Source organism: Sinocyclocheilus anshuiensis, unplaced genomic scaffold (genome assembly GCF_001515605.1).
Source record: "Sinocyclocheilus anshuiensis isolate Anshui unplaced genomic scaffold, SAMN03320099.WGS_v1.1 scaffold851, whole genome shotgun sequence".
NCBI classification, from domain to species: domain Eukaryota; kingdom Metazoa; phylum Chordata; class Actinopteri; order Cypriniformes; family Cyprinidae; genus Sinocyclocheilus; species Sinocyclocheilus anshuiensis.
In genome coordinates, this window is record NW_015546052.1 from 226889 (window position 1) to 244232 (window position 17344).

At 35.6% G+C, this 17344-nt stretch overlaps 1 protein-coding gene and 1 long non-coding RNA gene across 2 annotated transcripts in view; one reads left to right on the forward strand and one right to left on the reverse strand.

Annotated features, from left to right (window-relative positions):
* Window positions 1-4644: 4644 nt before the first annotated feature.
* Window positions 4645-17344, forward strand: part of LOC107699200 (uncharacterized) — a 13368-nt gene continuing 668 nt past the window's right edge. The window contains exons 1-2 of the long non-coding RNA XR_001635431.1: window positions 4645-4658; window positions 13982-13992. This is a non-coding gene — a long non-coding RNA (uncharacterized LOC107699200). The remainder of the gene's footprint in view (window positions 4659-13981; window positions 13993-17344) is intronic.
* Window positions 7954-17344, reverse strand: part of LOC107699198 (PHD finger protein 21B-like) — a 66386-nt gene continuing 56995 nt past the window's right edge. Inside the window, exons 6-13 of the mRNA XM_016500395.1 lie at window positions 16450-16501; window positions 13988-14064; window positions 13845-13899; window positions 13517-13539; window positions 11804-11962; window positions 10281-10347; window positions 10063-10166; window positions 7954-9225 (exon numbers count right to left, since the gene is read on the reverse strand). Coding sequence (XP_016355881.1) covers window positions 8968-9225; window positions 10063-10166; window positions 10281-10347; window positions 11804-11962; window positions 13517-13539; window positions 13845-13899; window positions 13988-14064; window positions 16450-16501 — 795 coding nt within the window. The 3' untranslated portion in view covers window positions 7954-8967. The remainder of the gene's footprint in view (window positions 9226-10062; window positions 10167-10280; window positions 10348-11803; window positions 11963-13516; window positions 13540-13844; window positions 13900-13987; window positions 14065-16449; window positions 16502-17344) is intronic.

The window sequence follows — 17344 nt, forward strand, 5'->3', positions numbered from 1 at the left end:
TAAACGGAAAAAAGTCATCAGGTCCTTAAAGAAAATCAATGCTCCTGATGCCCTCGCAGGATGCTGGTGGCGGACAAACGGGTGGGCTGCTTGACTTTCAGCAGTACTGATGTCTCCCAACAGAGGTCAGCGCTTTTATTAGTCCATTCAAACCACAAACACAAGAACACACTATCAGCACTCTGATCTGTCAATGCACATGGCATCTAAGGTGGTGGTGTTGTTGGGAATTGTGTGCTATCACAGGAGATCAGATGTGGCTCAAGCAGGATTACGCTGGATGAGGAACCGCTCACACAGAGGACGTGACGGCCCTGGCGCCATCACCTTTGTTAACTATCTCTGAGCCACAGCCTATATAATAGACCACCACAGCCTATTGTATACACCGTACAGAGATGATTTATCATGTAGGGTCTCTCAGGGTTCCCCAACACATGGATGCATGTAACATGCAAACATCGAAATGATAATGAACCCTAAAAGGGTATAACAAACATTGTTTAGCTTTCCATATGAGCCCAAAATATGCTTTATTGAACTGAATACAGTAAACTGCAATACTGCCATCTGCTGGATGATGTTAGTTTTTAGACTTTAGAAACTACAGTAGTGTGCAATTGTGAGTGCAAGACATCTACTCTGACAAAAACAGATATTAGTTTTATTCAGAGACAACTATATATTTGCACTATGCATGACATCATTAGCTCAACTGCTAGAGCATGGCACTAGCAGCTGCAAAATCATGGTTTTGATTCTTACAGTATGTATATGGTCCCCACTTCAAGTTTTTTCAATAAAGTTAAGCAAAGCTCATTAGGGCCTATGAGTTTCTGTTGAACACAGTTTACACTAGTGTCTTTTTGCAATTTTTTGCAATAAAAAAAAACAAAAAAAAAAACAGCTCATTTACTTAGTGACTAATCTGTAGCCAACTAATTTAAATTGTTTATACTTCTGGGATTCACCAGCATGACATTTTTAGGCCTGGATATATTTGCTTTGACATAGTATACATTCAGTAAGTGACTGTAAGTGAATAAGTGTTCGTTTAAATGAGTTTGGCCATATGTCATACGGGCAATGTTTCCTTCCTGTGCTGTGCATAGGACATCTCCAAAACTGCTCTCTTATATCAGCATATAAACCCCTAAAAAATCTTCACTTCTCTTTATTCTGGAGTCTATAAGCATCTCCCATTTGCTTTACTCTTTTATAAACAGCAACTGTTTGAACAAGGTTTCTATAAGAGCTCAAAGCAGCCTGTCTGAATTCCCACGGTGCACTAAATATACATGAGGAATTGCCTAGCCCTCTGTCTGTACTTATTATAACTTGATTATTCATATCCGAGACACATTAGATTCATATGACTAATAATAACTGATTCTGTTTACATGAGCAACACTGCACGAAAATAAAACCTGTTGCTTTTCCATTCATTTAGAATTCTTCAGCATTTTGAAATTCTTCCACTTATTTATTTATTTATGTATTAGTAAAACTTTCAAATGAATGTAAAAATTGAAAAGGAAACAATGAGAACAAATAGAAAATATAATAAGAAATTATATTTTAGGACTATAAATTACACAATATAAACACAATAAATGCGCTGCAGTGCCCTTTCAAAAGGTACACCTTTGTACCATATTTACTGATAAACGGTGCATATTAGTACCTTAAGTGTACATATTAGTAGCTTTTGAAAGAGCACTGCCAAAAGGACAGCTTTTGTACCTTTTTTTATGAGAGTGTAATAGTGTGTAAAAAGATAAATGAAATCATTTGTCAAATAATCTTTTAACGATTCAAGGTGCATCACTTTGCATAGGTATGATACAACTCTTTCCTACCAGTATCACAGAAAAATGTACGTTCTGGAGCTTTAAAGCTTAGCAATCTTTCTTCATCCTTATACAGCTAGTTTTTTTTCTTTAATAAATAAATATACATCTATACATGTGTCAGGATCATGGACTGTCTGTGTCATGTTTCTGTTCCCTTATTTGGTCATGTTCCTGTCCTGGTTTTGTTAATTAGTTTGATTAGTCATCCCATGCACCTGTGTTTCCCCAATCATCCCCTGTATTTAAGTCCCAGTCTGTGCAGTCTGTTTCTGTCAGATCTACTTGTTTCTACGTGTGTTTGCCCAGCTCCTATTGTGGATTATCCCGTGGGTTTGTCATTAAAGATTGTGAATGCTACTCCGTGTCTCCTGTGTTCTTCCCACAGCAGCGTAACGTGACAACATGTTGATGGTGTGACAGTTTAAATTCAACTCCTAGTTTCTCTGCAAAATGGAGTGAAGTAATACCAAGCTTTGCCATTTTCCCTAGATTCAACCATGCACCCTTAGGGATTTAGTATGTTGGCAATACATTTGTATTTAATCCATACAACATTTTTTTTTTTTCAGAAAATATAACTTTTTTTTTAGATAGAGACAATACAGATCTTTTATAACCCTTTGGAAAGTGCACAGTCCATATTGAAGCTAAAAGCATTTCAAACTAATCCTTTCTAATCACATCCCAAAAGTGTTTATAAAATTCGAATGGAAGAACATCTACACCAGAAGCCTTGCATGTTGAATATTCCTGCACAGCTTTTGTCACTGCTTGAAAAGTAATTGGAGCAAAAAAAAGAAGTTGAGCCTAAGCTTTTGACAATTCACCATGCAGATGTAAAGCACTTAAAAGCATTCAAATAATTTCAACACCTTGTTCCTAAATGAATAATTTTTTAGTAAATTGGTTGAATGAATGGTCTACCCATAAAGACACTTGTATTTCTACCCAAGTGTTTTGAAGTGGGCCTGAAGACCACAAGTGTGTATATTTTAAACAGCGCTTTATTTGCTTGATTTTCAGTACTTTGCACTGAACACAATTAAGCAATTAATTGAAGTGATTAATAGCAGTTGTAAACTTTTGCCCCTTAGGCATGTTCAGAATGCACCAACCGTAATGATACAAACAGTGAAAAGTCCCAGTAATATTGGAATATATTGTATATGTATATATTTAACAGTATGATAAGAATTACTGTACGTTTTTGTAGTATGGTAATGAGACAATTAAAAGATATATGAAATACGGCAATAACAAACAACTGTTTAAATTACAATAATATTGCAATAATCTTATATGATTTATAATGAGTAAGTCTTGGCTACGACAATGCTAATAAATAGCTCTTGAAATGTTAAAATGTTTGATCATAGCATAATTAATAATAATGACATTTTGACATTTGCTGTTCTTTATGAATGAAAATTACCACAGTGTTCTTGTAGTTTCACTATTTCAGTAGCATCATACAATGCATATCAAAGCATTACATTGTTAATGAATAACTTTTATTAAAGTCTAATATGCAATGAACAGAAATGTTTTTGCTTGTCACACATTCTTTCCTTTACTTCCTGATTTTTGCCATTTGGACGTCACTGTTGAAAAGCCATCTTCATGTCTGTTCAAAACTACTAAAAGTGACCAAAGCTAACATTTTTCCTTTTGTTATCAACACTCGTGCTGCTCGTGTGATATTAGAAAAACTCAGAGGGCTTGTATGAGCTTCAGTGACCATTCATTCATTCGTTCAGACCATTAACTGCAGCTGTTATACCAGGAAACCTGGAGCAATTCTTCAGCTCTGGATTAAAGTGTTTGGAGCAGCAGTTGGAAACATTCAGAAGCCAAATGAAGCTGATCAACATTACAACGGCCAAATCTGAGGGCTCTTCTGTGCTGTGATTGGCTGTGAGAGGGGGATGTTACATCAGTCACCATCCAGCCGGGGAGTCCTCTAATCAGAAGCGCAGAAGGAGGTGCTCTCGTGTGTTGCTGGGAGGCAATTGTTAATTTTGGGTTGTCACAATGTAGTGGGCTTGCTGTTTTAGTGGAGGTTTTATTTGTGCAGTGAATGTGCATTGTTTTTGTGATATGTTGAAAATCAATAACGCAAAATGAGTGACAAGTGAACAAAAATGAGATAAAAATACAATAGCAAATACACTTATATTGAAAATCCAATCTATGAAAACAAGTCTTAATATCTTGTTGCTTATGAGGATTGTAGTTAAAAGCTCATTTTAGTTCATTAAAAGCTCATTGGGAATTTTTCTTTCTTTCTACATTTATTTAAGAAGACCCCCACTGTATTTTTTCTCTTAGTCATAGATGGCACATAAATAGCATCTTAATGAATGTCTATGATCTATGTACTCTCCACAGATACTATGAAGTGCAATTATCAGCAGCACATCAAGTGTGTAACAGTTTGATGTTCAGAAAATATGCAATTATGTCTTAATCAGTCATCTGTATTTTAACGCATATAATATACACCACCATGACACTTGAAAGGATTTTTGTTTCTCGTCATCTTTCTCACCATCACCTTTTCATCTTAGACTTATGCCTAAATGACTGAGTTCATTGGCAAATAGAAATTGTACATACTCTATGAACATAAAATATAAGCATTTCTATGTTGAACAAATTAAATTTGTTAATTTTATTTATTTGTTTCTTTGTTTGATGTTCCCTAATTCTTCCATTCATATTACACACTTTCACTGTATTACATACAGTATGAACATGGAAGTAATTTTTGCTAATCTGATATTACGGTTACATTTAATTAACATGGTTCGTCTCATGAATCAAGTCAATGTTTGAAATATCGCGATAAGTAAATAAACAGTAAGTAATTCTGGATTCTGTGAGTGGTCGCCAGGGCACTTCTGTGTGGTTGCTATGCTCTTGTTTTCTGAGTGTTTTTTATTGTGTTGCTCTGCAGTTGCCAGGGTACTGAGGTTGGTTGTCAGGTTTTTGCTATGTGGTTGCTAAGGTTCTGTGTGCTAAGGTTTTGTGTGTTTTAAAATGTTATTATGCAGTTGCTAGGGTACTATTGTTGGCTGCCAGTGTTGCTATCTGGTTGCTAAGGTTTTCATGGTTTTTAGCATGTTGCTTTGCAGTTGTGGTGAGTGGTTGCCAGGGCATTGCTCTGTGGTTGCTAGGTTAATGTGGGTGCTTGTCAGGGGGGTGTTATGCGTTTGCTAAGGTTTTCTTAGTAGTATTTAGTATGTTTCTATTCAGATGGTAGGGTGTTCTAGATAGTTGCAGATAATTTTTATGTAGTCGCTAAGTGCTTTTTAGTATGTTTCTATGCAGGTTGCTTTTTTTTTTCCTTTTGTATGTTTTTTGCACATTGTAATGCAATTTCTAGGGTACCGTGGGTAGCTGCTAGGATATTGCAAAGTGGTTACCAAGAATTTCATAGTAGTTTTTAGTATGATACTGTAGTGTTGCGGGGTGGCTGCCAGGGCATTACTACACAGAATTATTTTCAGTGGGGGTTTTTTCAATCTAATCTCATAGGAAAATGTAACTATTTTATGAGGTAGTAATGTGGATCATATAAAATCATGCTTTTTAGGAAAAAGTAAGCATGAAGGTCCACCTTAAACATAACTGTCATTGGGGCATAAGCAGATTGTATGAAACATAAAATAAAACATAAAATACTTTCGAATTGCCACGAGATTGTGTTAGTTTTTTAGTGTGTTGGCATGCGGTTGGTAAGGATTGTTAAGCCACGTTTGTGTATGCAGTCGTCAGGGGGTTGTAGGTGGTTGCCAGGGTGTAGCAATACATTTGCTTAGGTGTTCTGTGTGGTTTATAGCACTATGTGGTTACTACAGTTTTCTGAGTGCATGACAAATGATTGCTATGGTGTTCTGGACAAATGCTAGATGGTTGCTTACTGGCTTATTTAGTCTCTAGATACAGTTCAGGTCCCTCTTATAGCGTAAGTCTGTGGGATTTTTTCACCTATTTAATTTTTCACCAGGTGAACATTGTAAAGTATAGTTGCACATCTAACCACAGTAAAACACATGATTTGTTCAAATCCCTAATAGTAATAGGACTCAACTGTAATAACCCTTACCACACAATTAACATGGTATCGTTTTCCCAGAATTCTCAAGAAGCACAAAAAGTGAGACAAGTGTTACAATTGATGAACTTCCATCAATCAACTTTAATAGATCATAAGATTATGTAAAAACTACATTGGCATATGTAAGACAAACACTCTTCTATATGTTCTATCCACTGGACAGTCCCCTTCAGAATGACAAAGAAAAACACAGTCCAAAGACATCTAGCTAAACACCTCTGTGTTGTCTTATCCACTTTGCTTTGCTTCCTTCTCCATTGCAAAAGGACACATCACATATTGCAAGCTAAGTCAAAATGCATAATTAGCAAACAATAAAAAAAAATGTCTTCCCTCATTTGTTCATTGATAAAAGAATATAATTAGATTTTTGTTCAACGTAGTGTTGTGTAGTAAAATAGATCTGTATAAGCACTGCACAGTTTCTCCCGGAGAGGATATCTGGAACATGGGCAACAACGGGTGAACACTATCAGGGAAGTGCCGCAATGTAGATGGAAGTGATATGAAGAACAGAGCACAGGTATAGTTTAATTAAAAAAATCAAAATAAATGTAAAAATATTATATAAATAAATGTAAATAAACATATCTATAGTATTCATGGAAAGGGCTGATATTAACGTCACATCCCACTGCCCTGCCATACATTATTTTCTCAATCATCTTGTTGTCCAATAAAAAACAAGCGAACATCTGTAGAGCAAGACTAATTTACTTTAAAATAAAAACAATTTTATTTCCAGAAATTATTTTCTGAAAACAAGTATTAAGTAAATTAGGGGTGTTTACTTTTTTTTTTTTTTTTTTTTACTTGAAAACATGAAAGATACTTGCCAAGAATTTTTATTTATTTAATTTTTTTTCACTGATCTCAATGCAGTCTGAACTTAGCAGGAGCGACAGTTACGAAACAACAGGTGATATGCATTAAGTTACATTCTGAATATGATAATACAGAACCTGAAAGAGATTCTGTGAGATGACATTTAAATTTAGTCAAGAAAAAAATAACACTTTTTAGGATGTCTGTATAGATAATGCTTCATATATTTTAATATATACAATAAATACTTATGGTTATACCGTTTAAATATCTAAAACAATATAACATAACAGTGTTGATCTCGTTTAATGTATTGTACTGACCATTAATAAGTATTAAAATATTATAACTGTGGTCATATTTATTTATTATAAAATAATTTGACAATAATACCTTTTTTACATTTATTAATCTTGGTTCGTTTTAATTTCTAATCTGTAAAAAAAAATAGAAAGAAAAAAAATGAGAAACTACAAATTTGTTTAATTCTGAATAGAGTTTAACATTAGGAACTAACATGAGCTAACAATGATATATTTATAAATTACATAAATAACAAAGATTAATAAATGCTGTAAAGTTTTTAAAAGTGAATGCAATAGCATATGCTAACATATAGAACCTGACTGTAATGTTACCGCATAATATTACATTACATATACAGACTTCATAGAAAATGTTACACAAAAGACAATTTTTCATTTCAGTAGATATTCCTTCTAAACTGAAGAAAGAAAAAACAAATTTTACTCCAAATGTGGTTAAATACAGGTCTGTTAGCCCTTAAAGGTACACATCTATAATAATGGTATTTAGTATTTAACACTAAATCATAACCAATGATTGTTTTTTAATTAAATATTCTTTGTTGCGATCGATAGTGCTGTCGTTAACCGTGTGCGACTTGTTATTTCTTTTGCATTTTGTAGTAACTCCATCAGGGATGAGGCGTTTGTTTTTTGAACCACACAGGAAGACAAACCATTCAAACGAACATGCTAAACTTTCCCTCCAAATAAGTACCATTCAAATTATTTCCTATTTTTCTCTGTTGAGTGTTTTAGATATTAATTATTTACTTTTATTCATCAGGCAGTGTTCACGTCTAACATTTAAAAAACATTATTTAAAAAAAAATAATAAGAATAATGCAGCTTGTGATAATCCTGGAGTGACGTGAAATCATAAAACACTTTTGAGAAAAGTAAAAACAGACAAGAGAGCAAGATGAGATGAAAACATTATACAGTTAACGGTACAAAAACACTCAAGGGTTTTTGGCATATTTTATATAGTGGGGAGACAAAACATACGTTTTTGGGTTCCGGGATCAGGCACTCAAAGAACTCAAATGGCCTTTTCGTTTGTGTTGTTGGGACAGTCGAAATAAAATAAAAATCATATATGTACAAAAATCCCTCTCTCCAATACTTAAATCATTAACAGGCATCAGCATTAAAATACTAAATTCTTCACTAAAAAGGCTAAATTCTGTTGTTATCTTAAATACTTTGTTCTTTTCTCTCTATTAATACTGAAAAATTATTTCATGTTGTTGTTTGTTTTTGAATGTTTGTATGCTCACAAGTACACAAAAAATGAACTAAACGAAAACATTTCCCTGTCTCGCTTTAACCTGAATTATTATGGCAAACATTGTTCATCAAAAAATGAAAACAAATGTTTATTCGGATATATCAATGTACAGTGCTCTTCATTTCATATGTCGCTTGTCTTCAACTATAACTACGCTAACCTTCTCAATAACTAAATGCGAACGATTATTCCCCCCGATACGCAAACACACCAAACCCCAGTAAAAAACGCAAAGCATAAAAATAAATGTTTCTAACTATGCAGAATACTTATTTCATATACTTGCAACAGCATCGTAATCTAGTCATAAATACATTAAGGCCAAGAAAAATAATACATTAAAAAAACGTGAATAAAAAGAAAATTTGTGAGCACTGTGTGTTGGCTTTAAAAAATACTTATGAATTGAGTGACGCTCATAATTTCTTTTTTTCAAAATTTTCCATTATTTCATCGTAAGACGTTACCAGAAGGAAATGCACGTTGGTTAGATATCACCGTCTGTGTCTCTTTACAAAGACGTTCGGTGGTCTTGTAGAGAGAGCTGTTCTAGGTGTTTGTGTGGGTTTGGGGTCAGTTGTTGCCTTGCGGCTGAAGCGTGGTTTTGTGCAGTACTGCGGAGGAGCCAGCTGTGGGCGCCGTGGTGCTGCTGCCCGTGGCTTTGATCCACGGCAGCGAGAGCAACGATGCTCCGGTGGTGGTGGTGGCTGTCATAGTTACTTGGATCATCTGGTCACGCTGGATGAGTCGGATCAGAGTCTTGAGATGCTCAAGGGACGTCTGAGTCTCCCGTTTCTGACCCAAAAGACGCTCCTTCAGCTCAATGCAATTCTGTGGAACACAGATTTCAAATTATTTACTTAGATTTTACTAAATATATCTGACAGAGCAATGTCAGGCACAGACAGTCTTAATGTTCTTCTATGTTCATCTTTTTTCAGTTGCTTGGTTTAAAAATGAATTATTAAAAAAAGTGTCTCCAGGTTATGCATCAACCCTTTCTCCACAATTCCTGGAAGCTGAAAACATCCCAGTTTGCTCAATGGGTGACCGGACATGTCACCCATTGGGCATGTTTGGGATGCTCTGGATCCAGTTCCAGTTCCTGCCAATATCCAGCAACTTCGCACAGCCATTGAAGAGGAGTGGACCAACATTCCACAGGCCACAATCAACAACCTGATCAACTCTATGCGAAGGAGATGCGTTGCACTGCGTGAGGCAAATGGTGGTCACACCAGACACTGACTGGTTTTCGGACCCCCCCGGACCCCCCAATACAGTAAAACTGCACATTTTAGAGTGGCCTTTTATTGTGGCCAGCCTAAGGCACACCTGTGCAATAATCATGCTGTCTAATCAGCATCTTGATATGCCACACCTGTGAGGTGGATGGATTATCTCAGCAAAGGAGAAGTGCTCACTAACACAGATTTAGACAGATTTGTGAACAATATTTGAGAGAAATAGGCCTTTTGTGTACATAGAAATTCAGAGAGTTCAGCTCATGAAAAATGGGGGCAAAAACAAAAGTGTTGCGTTTATAATTTTGTTCAGTGTATATATATATATATTATTATTAGTATTTTTTTTTTTAAATCAATAGATTTTTAAAATTAAAATTAGGTAGTCAATATTTCAACTCTGCCCTATTCAGCAGTTTCTTACAGAGAGAGAATCGTAGAGTCTCTTGTCCTCTTCACTCAGATGTTCACACTCTAGTTTCAGCTCAGTGTTTCTCCTCATTAGCTTCCTGCGTTCCTCCTCTCTCACTGCACAAACACACACATATTCATCATCATCATTCTCATCTTCATCTTCATCATCATTGAGAACCGAGGATTTCTGAGGAGTGCTAGTGCATTCAGATGTGTTTGACAGCTCACCTGTTTTATGTGTAACATATGACTGGATGAAGTTCTGTGGCCAAGACAAGTTCTCTTTGTTCAAAACCTTCAAAAAAGAAGCAGAACAGAGAATGAGCAGATTCAGTTTGTCTTCTTTACACAAACAAAACCTAAAGACCTGCACACTTTCATTTTTGTTCAGGGTATAGTTTTGCATCATTTGTGTAAGCAAAATTAATTTTCTCTAGTGTATGAATTAATAATTCACGAAGGAAAACAACGCTTCAAAACTTTCTAAACAACACCGTAATAATTAATAATAATAATTTATGCATTTAGCTACACATTTTTTACCAGTATGTGTATTCCCTGGGAATCAAACCCACTACTTTTTGCACTGCTAACGCAATGCTCTACCACTCAGCCACAGGAACTCTTAATGTTGAAATTAACATTAACTAAGATTTATAAATGCTGTAGAAGTATTGTTCATTCTTAGTTCATGTTAACTAATTTTAACTAATGAACCTTATTGTAAAGTATTACCAATTTTATTTTATATTGTCCCAGATAGTTTTCCAGATAGTGCATTCGAAAACATAAACATCTTAAATACATTTTCTAAATGTCTATTTGACGTCTAACAGGAAACGTCCTAAAGACATATTGCTGATTAGCAAACACTCTAAAAAATATGTCGTCCAGATGTAAACACACACATTAAATAGTCGTCTCTGAGATGTATGTGTGCTATCAGGGATAAGGCAACTAAATTTAATAATGTTGACCAAATTACAGCTTTTAACTGTAGAAATGTTTGGCCCCACTTTATATTAAGTGGCCTTAACTACTATGTACTTACATAAAAAAATAAGTACAGTGTACTTATTGTGTTCATATTGTATTGCAAAACACTTTTGCTGCTATTGAGGTGGGATACGGGTAAGGTTAGGCAAAGGTTTGTTGGTATGGGTAGGTTTAAGGGTGGGTTAAGGTGTCAGGGATGGGTCAGCAGTGTAATTATAAATGTAATTACAGAAAATAATTACAGATGTAATTACATGCAAGTATTTTTAAAATATAAGTACAATGTAAAAACATGTATGTACACAATAAGTGCATTGTACCAAATTATTAATTTAAATGTAAGTACATAGTTGTTAAGGCCACTTAATATAAAGTGGGTGCAAATTTTTTATATTTTTTTTCTTCTAAAATGACTGTCTACAGTAAAGAATATAATTATTCCCCTAAATTATTCCCGCATTTCCCCTAAATTATGTATTTGTAACAGAAGATCATTTTCAATATGACTTGGGCACTTTCATCAGAAATGTTGTATTTATGTTATCATTATGACATAAAAAGAGGACAGCTATATATATTTTCTAGTAAAAATATCGAATTATTCCTAAAACAAGATCAATTTATTACTTTGATAACTGCATGAGGCAAACATTTAGGTTGTATCCATGCAGAATACTACATTGTCCAGATGAAATTAAATGAAATTGTTGGGGTTTATATAATGTGTGTGTTCAAAGCATAGAAGAGAAACATACTTTCTTCTGGCACTTGGGGCACATCCACATGCCCCGGGTGGCAGTTTTGAGAGGTGGATGCAGGCAGTCGGGGTGATAGGCGCGGGTACAGGTGTGGCACGGCTGAAGATCTCCTTCCTGTTTACACACTGCACAGTGATCATCATGCTGCCACTCCTCCTACGTCACACACACACATTTACAGAAACACATCACACAACAGTCTATCAGCAATTCTTAATATACACTTTTAATATTATTTAAAGATATAACTATTAGCCCTTTCATAAGTAAAATTAAGCTGTAAAAAATTTTTTTTTTTTTACATTTTAAATGTGATTTAAGGAGTCCATTATTTTAGAACACATCACATTACTATTTCCACGCCAATGCATCAGGCTGGTCACATGAAACTGTACAGACACAATAGTGCTATATGATAGTGCTAATGTACTGGTTTGTTTATTTATTTTTTATTACAATGATCATGTTAGTTGATCGGTAAATTATAATGGCTATGGGTTTCATAGTGTTTGTTTATGATGAAACACAATCAAAGATTTTTTATTATTTTTGCCACTTCAATAAACATGTTTTTTACTATCTAAAATTGTTTTATTGTATACATAAACAATAAAAATTGTACTTGTGTATATAAATGCCTGAAATAGAAATATTTGGTTAAAAACAAAAACAGCTTTTTGACCAAAGCTGTAAAGTATTTCAATTGTAATTTACTTAAATTGTATTTCAATTTGACTTCATTTCTAAAGTACTTTACCCTGAGAACAGAGTATTGTAATTTTATTCAAATGGGAAAGTACCATAACAATACATTTTGTGTGGGTATGTTCCACAAAAAAAATCATACCGGTTTGGAACAGAAAAGTTTAAAGGGGTCCTATTATGCTTTTTCACTTTTTCAACTTTAGTTAGTCTGTAATGTTGCTGTTTGAGCATAAAAAAGATCTGCAAAGTTACAAAGCTCAAAGTCCAATTCAAAAGGAGATATTTTATTTAACAGAAATCACTTTTCAAAAACTACAACGAACGACTCGTTTGGACTACAACGCATATTTTCCGGGATTTGTGATATCACAAATATCGACGAATGGGACGAAACCTGGTCGAGCTGCACTAGAGAAGGCAACGAGTGTTATCACTATGTCAGAGACACGCTTGCTTTCCCAAGGCAGACGAACTTAGAGTGGTTACAATCAGGTTTAATTGATTAATCTAAATCAGGTTTAAATCACACTCAAATTGATTTGATTTTGAGCAATATTTACACTGAAGCTCGCAGCAGGCGGCTATGGTAAGGGCCATGACATTTCCTGACCAGGCGCCGAGTGGTGCCAATCACAACACACACTAGTCCAGCTAACCAATCACAGCACATTTCGTATTTCAGAAGGCGGGCCTTCATTTGATACAGGAACTATTCGAGCCGTTCATGCCAGACTGGGGAGAGAGGTGTTGTAATATTGTAAAATATGTGAAAAATAATGTGTTTTTCGAACAACCTAGTATGAGAGCCTGTTCTAGTACACCCCCAAAACAAAATCAAGACTTTGTAAAAGAGCATAATAGGACCCCTTTAATTAAATGATGACTGAATTCACATTTTTCTGATATATTTCGGTCATTTTTGTATATTTAAAATATGTCAAAACAATATATATTCTTGTCACAAGAGATTCACACACACAGAGTGATGTTAGAGTAAAGATGTACCTTCCAGCAGAGCTCCTCAGAGTCTAACGTGTGAGTGAAAGCAGAGAGTAGGTTAGTAGCCGTCACACTGACAAAACTGAGTTATTAAGGGTTAAACAGCAATGTTGGCATGTATTCAGCAGGTTAAAGCAGTTAGCATTTGGCTTTATTAGTCAACCTTTCATGTCAAAGAAAAGTCACTGGTTAAAGAACTATTAAAACATGAGTATTTATGGTGAATGTGTGAGTTTAATTTATCCTTTTCAAACATGTTTCTGTGTATTTCATGCATTATTTTTCAGCTCAACCCCAACACCATTATGTTGACAGAAGTAGAAATCTATTTTACCTCTCGCCGACAGAAACATTGCACTGTTCAGGTAATTGGAGGCAAGTCGTTTGCGCTAAAAAAAAGCAAGATACAAGATGTTTACAAATGAACGAAGCCATAAAATGAACATTATTTAAAGAAATTATGACTGGCAGACAGACCTCTGGTTCAAACAGTCCACTGTACGCAGGGTTAGCTGTGCTTCGCCTTTTTCTCTCCTGCCGTTTACTCTGGATCTCTGACAGAAATGAAAACACCATCTGTGATGGATCTTTAAACCCCAACATCTCACATTGAGTCCTTTTCTTAGTTTTTGTTTGTTAATGTGTTAAATGGTTTCATTCAAAGTTAAGCAGAAATCAGAATAATTGTCTCCTTTCAGTGTGAATTTGAATATAATTGGCCACAACACACAGGATGTTGAATTGGAATTTGAACTGAAATGAATTTCAAACTATTCAACACAACTGTATCAACACAAGTTTGGAGAATGTGTTCATTTATTCCCTGATATGTATAAAGCATTTTGAACTGACTAGACTCCAGGTCAGTTCAGACTCCAAGATCAATAATATCAAAACAATTAACAATCATCAAAAAGATTTTTAACAAACAGCACCACAAAATAACCATCACATTAAAAATTCATACTGACATCAAAAATTCAGTTTATTGATGATATTTGGGTGGGTGATTTCAATCTTGGAAAATGAGATATTCTTCCACACTGGTCCATAAAATAAAAAATGAATTTACTATTTCTAAGATTTAATTAATATGTCCATTGTTTAATGTAAATAGCTCATAGGTGTATGGGTAATTCATACAAATTTTATAAATGTCATTATTAGGGGTGCTCCGATCAGGATTTTTGAGGCCGATCACAGAAAGCAGTATCTGCCGATACCGATCACCGATACCGATCTTTTATATAAGCAACACATTATTCAATGCTTTTAACTTTTGCATTTACTTCTAGATTTATATATTAAGTTGCTCAAGCAAGTGGCAAAACATTTAAACAACTTTTCTTACGTTATCACAAACTTACCATTGATAGAAATAGTCAGCTCTACTGCCTTTTCTTTTGATTTAAATCTTTATTACAAGCAACCATGCGGTTCATAATGAACTTAGTTTTTCTACCTCCACAAGTACCATCTATTATTGCCTTAATAGACTGTGCGCAAACGATCTCTGCACTGCTGCAGACACAACGCTACTGGAACGCACTGACGGACCGCAACCGTGTGCTGTGTGCACGCTTTATTAATCAGTTAACATGAGCGTGGAAAAAATACGCACCACGTATGCACTGCAAACGGAGTAATGTGAACCTGGCATTATGTGTGTGCGCTGCGAGTGTGCATGAGCGCTCAGTCTCCAGGAGAGCGCGCGAGCGCTGAATGGTTAAACACTGGCAAGAATTAAAAAGTAATGCAATTTAGAAACTTTATTGATGATGTGACACTGCCTCGATTGTGCAAGTGACAATTCCTTTGTCAACTGTGCAGCGTGCAGCTCGCTTATAGACAGACGCAATGTGTGAAGCCATTTGCATATTTTGAGAGCGAAAGAGAGCGCACGTGCGGTGATTCACTCACGCTGTGTAGGTGAGTACCCCTAGTGATTATTATAAACTACTTCTTTGAATTTTATTCCATTTTAATTATACTAAATTTAATTAATATTATAATTACAATTCACCATATTGTTTGATACCTCAATTCAAATTCAGGAACTGAAGTTGCATTCACATGGCACTTCTCGTACAGTGTGCAACGCTCTTTAGGCTTTGTTTTGCTAATATTGGAGGCTCCTGATTGGAGGACATAATGTATGAATCATAACCTGCCAAACTGGCTATTGAGTTGATATGTGTGTTCCTACCACGGCTGATTTCCCCCCGGATATAGCGGGTTGCCGAGTGGTAACCAGTGGTGGAGCCAGAGGGGTGTACAGGGTAGCACTAGACACCCCTGCCCTGACATCTGATAGGCCACCCCGGGTGTCACTGCTAGGAGATTTATAGCGAGTGGTTCCCTGCATTTTTACAGCAAATCGCGTGATTACAGTACTATAAGCCGCTGCAATAGAGCAGCTCTAATGCTATTAAATTAAAGATGATGTAGGCTACCATAGAGAGAGAGAAAAAAAATGATCAGTGAAAGTAACAAAAACTTGTAAAATACATTTTAATGGGCATAATTACGTGTGAAAATAACAGAAGGATATACAGTCAAACCAAAAATTATTCAGAGACCAGATATAATTTTTGATATTTTTTTACTAGTGGGTGTAGGACACTATAGTTCATTTATGTAAAACGAGGATAGCAAAATAAACTAAACTGTGATATATTATACCCAACAATTCTTCATACAGTGGGAAGTTAACCAACTAACATTATACATAGAAATAAGAGAAATATGTTCCAATAGACTAACATTTGAATTTATGAATGAAAGATAATGTGGGGTAATCAGCAATTGTAGGATTTATTCATGCTTTTTTTATGCCAGCTTGGAGTACACTGATTTTCTGTCATGGTCTATGGACCCCCTGAATTAGCCTTGGCCAACCCATGTATAAAACTCTAGCTCTGCCACTAAATGTAACTCACCTTCCAAGTGTTCTGTGGTGACCAGGCCTAGTGCGACCATGAAGGCAGTTTTCTGTAGGACAGAAGGTTAATAAAGTGAATACATTAAACATTGTTCTACCTTTGATGTTAATTTAAGTCTTTCTCTTCAGAACTAAATTAATTTGACAACATGTCCAAACACCAGCAACATTTGGGCTGAATTCAGGGCAGCGGAGAGAAAATGGCGCAAATCAAAAGATTCAGCTGATCTCAGCAGGTATCAGTCACTGCTATCCTCGTTCTCCGCTAAGGCCAAAACTTCCTTTTTCCATGACAAGATCAACAGCACATCAGACACACACAAACTCTTCAAAACATTCAATTATCTCCTCCATCCCCCTCTGCTACCTCCCACCACCTCTTTAACAGCTGACGCTTTTGCTAATTACTTCACAAACAAAATTACTTCCATCAGCAGTCAGTTCTCATCTCCACACACCCAGGAACTCACATCAAACATATGTTCATTTTCCACCAAAGTTCATGCTGCCAAAACTACCTTCTTCCATAACAAGATCAACAGCGCATCAGACACAAGCAAACTCTTCAAAACATTCAATACTCTCCTTTGTCCACCTCCGCCACCTCTTCCCAAAACCACATCCATCAGCAGTCAGTTCTCAGCTCCACTCACCCAGGATCTCTCAGCAAACACTCACACAGCTGACCATCTTCTCTCCTCCTTCTCTCCTCTTACAGAAGATTAAGTCTCTAAACTAGAGATGCACCGATTGCAATTTTCTTGGCCGATTCCGATTTCCGACTTTTTATTAGTGTGATCTGCTGATACCGATTTTTACTAGGGATGCACCGATACTGGTATCGGGCCCGATACTGAGCTCCTGTACTCGTACTCATACTCGTTAAAATGCCC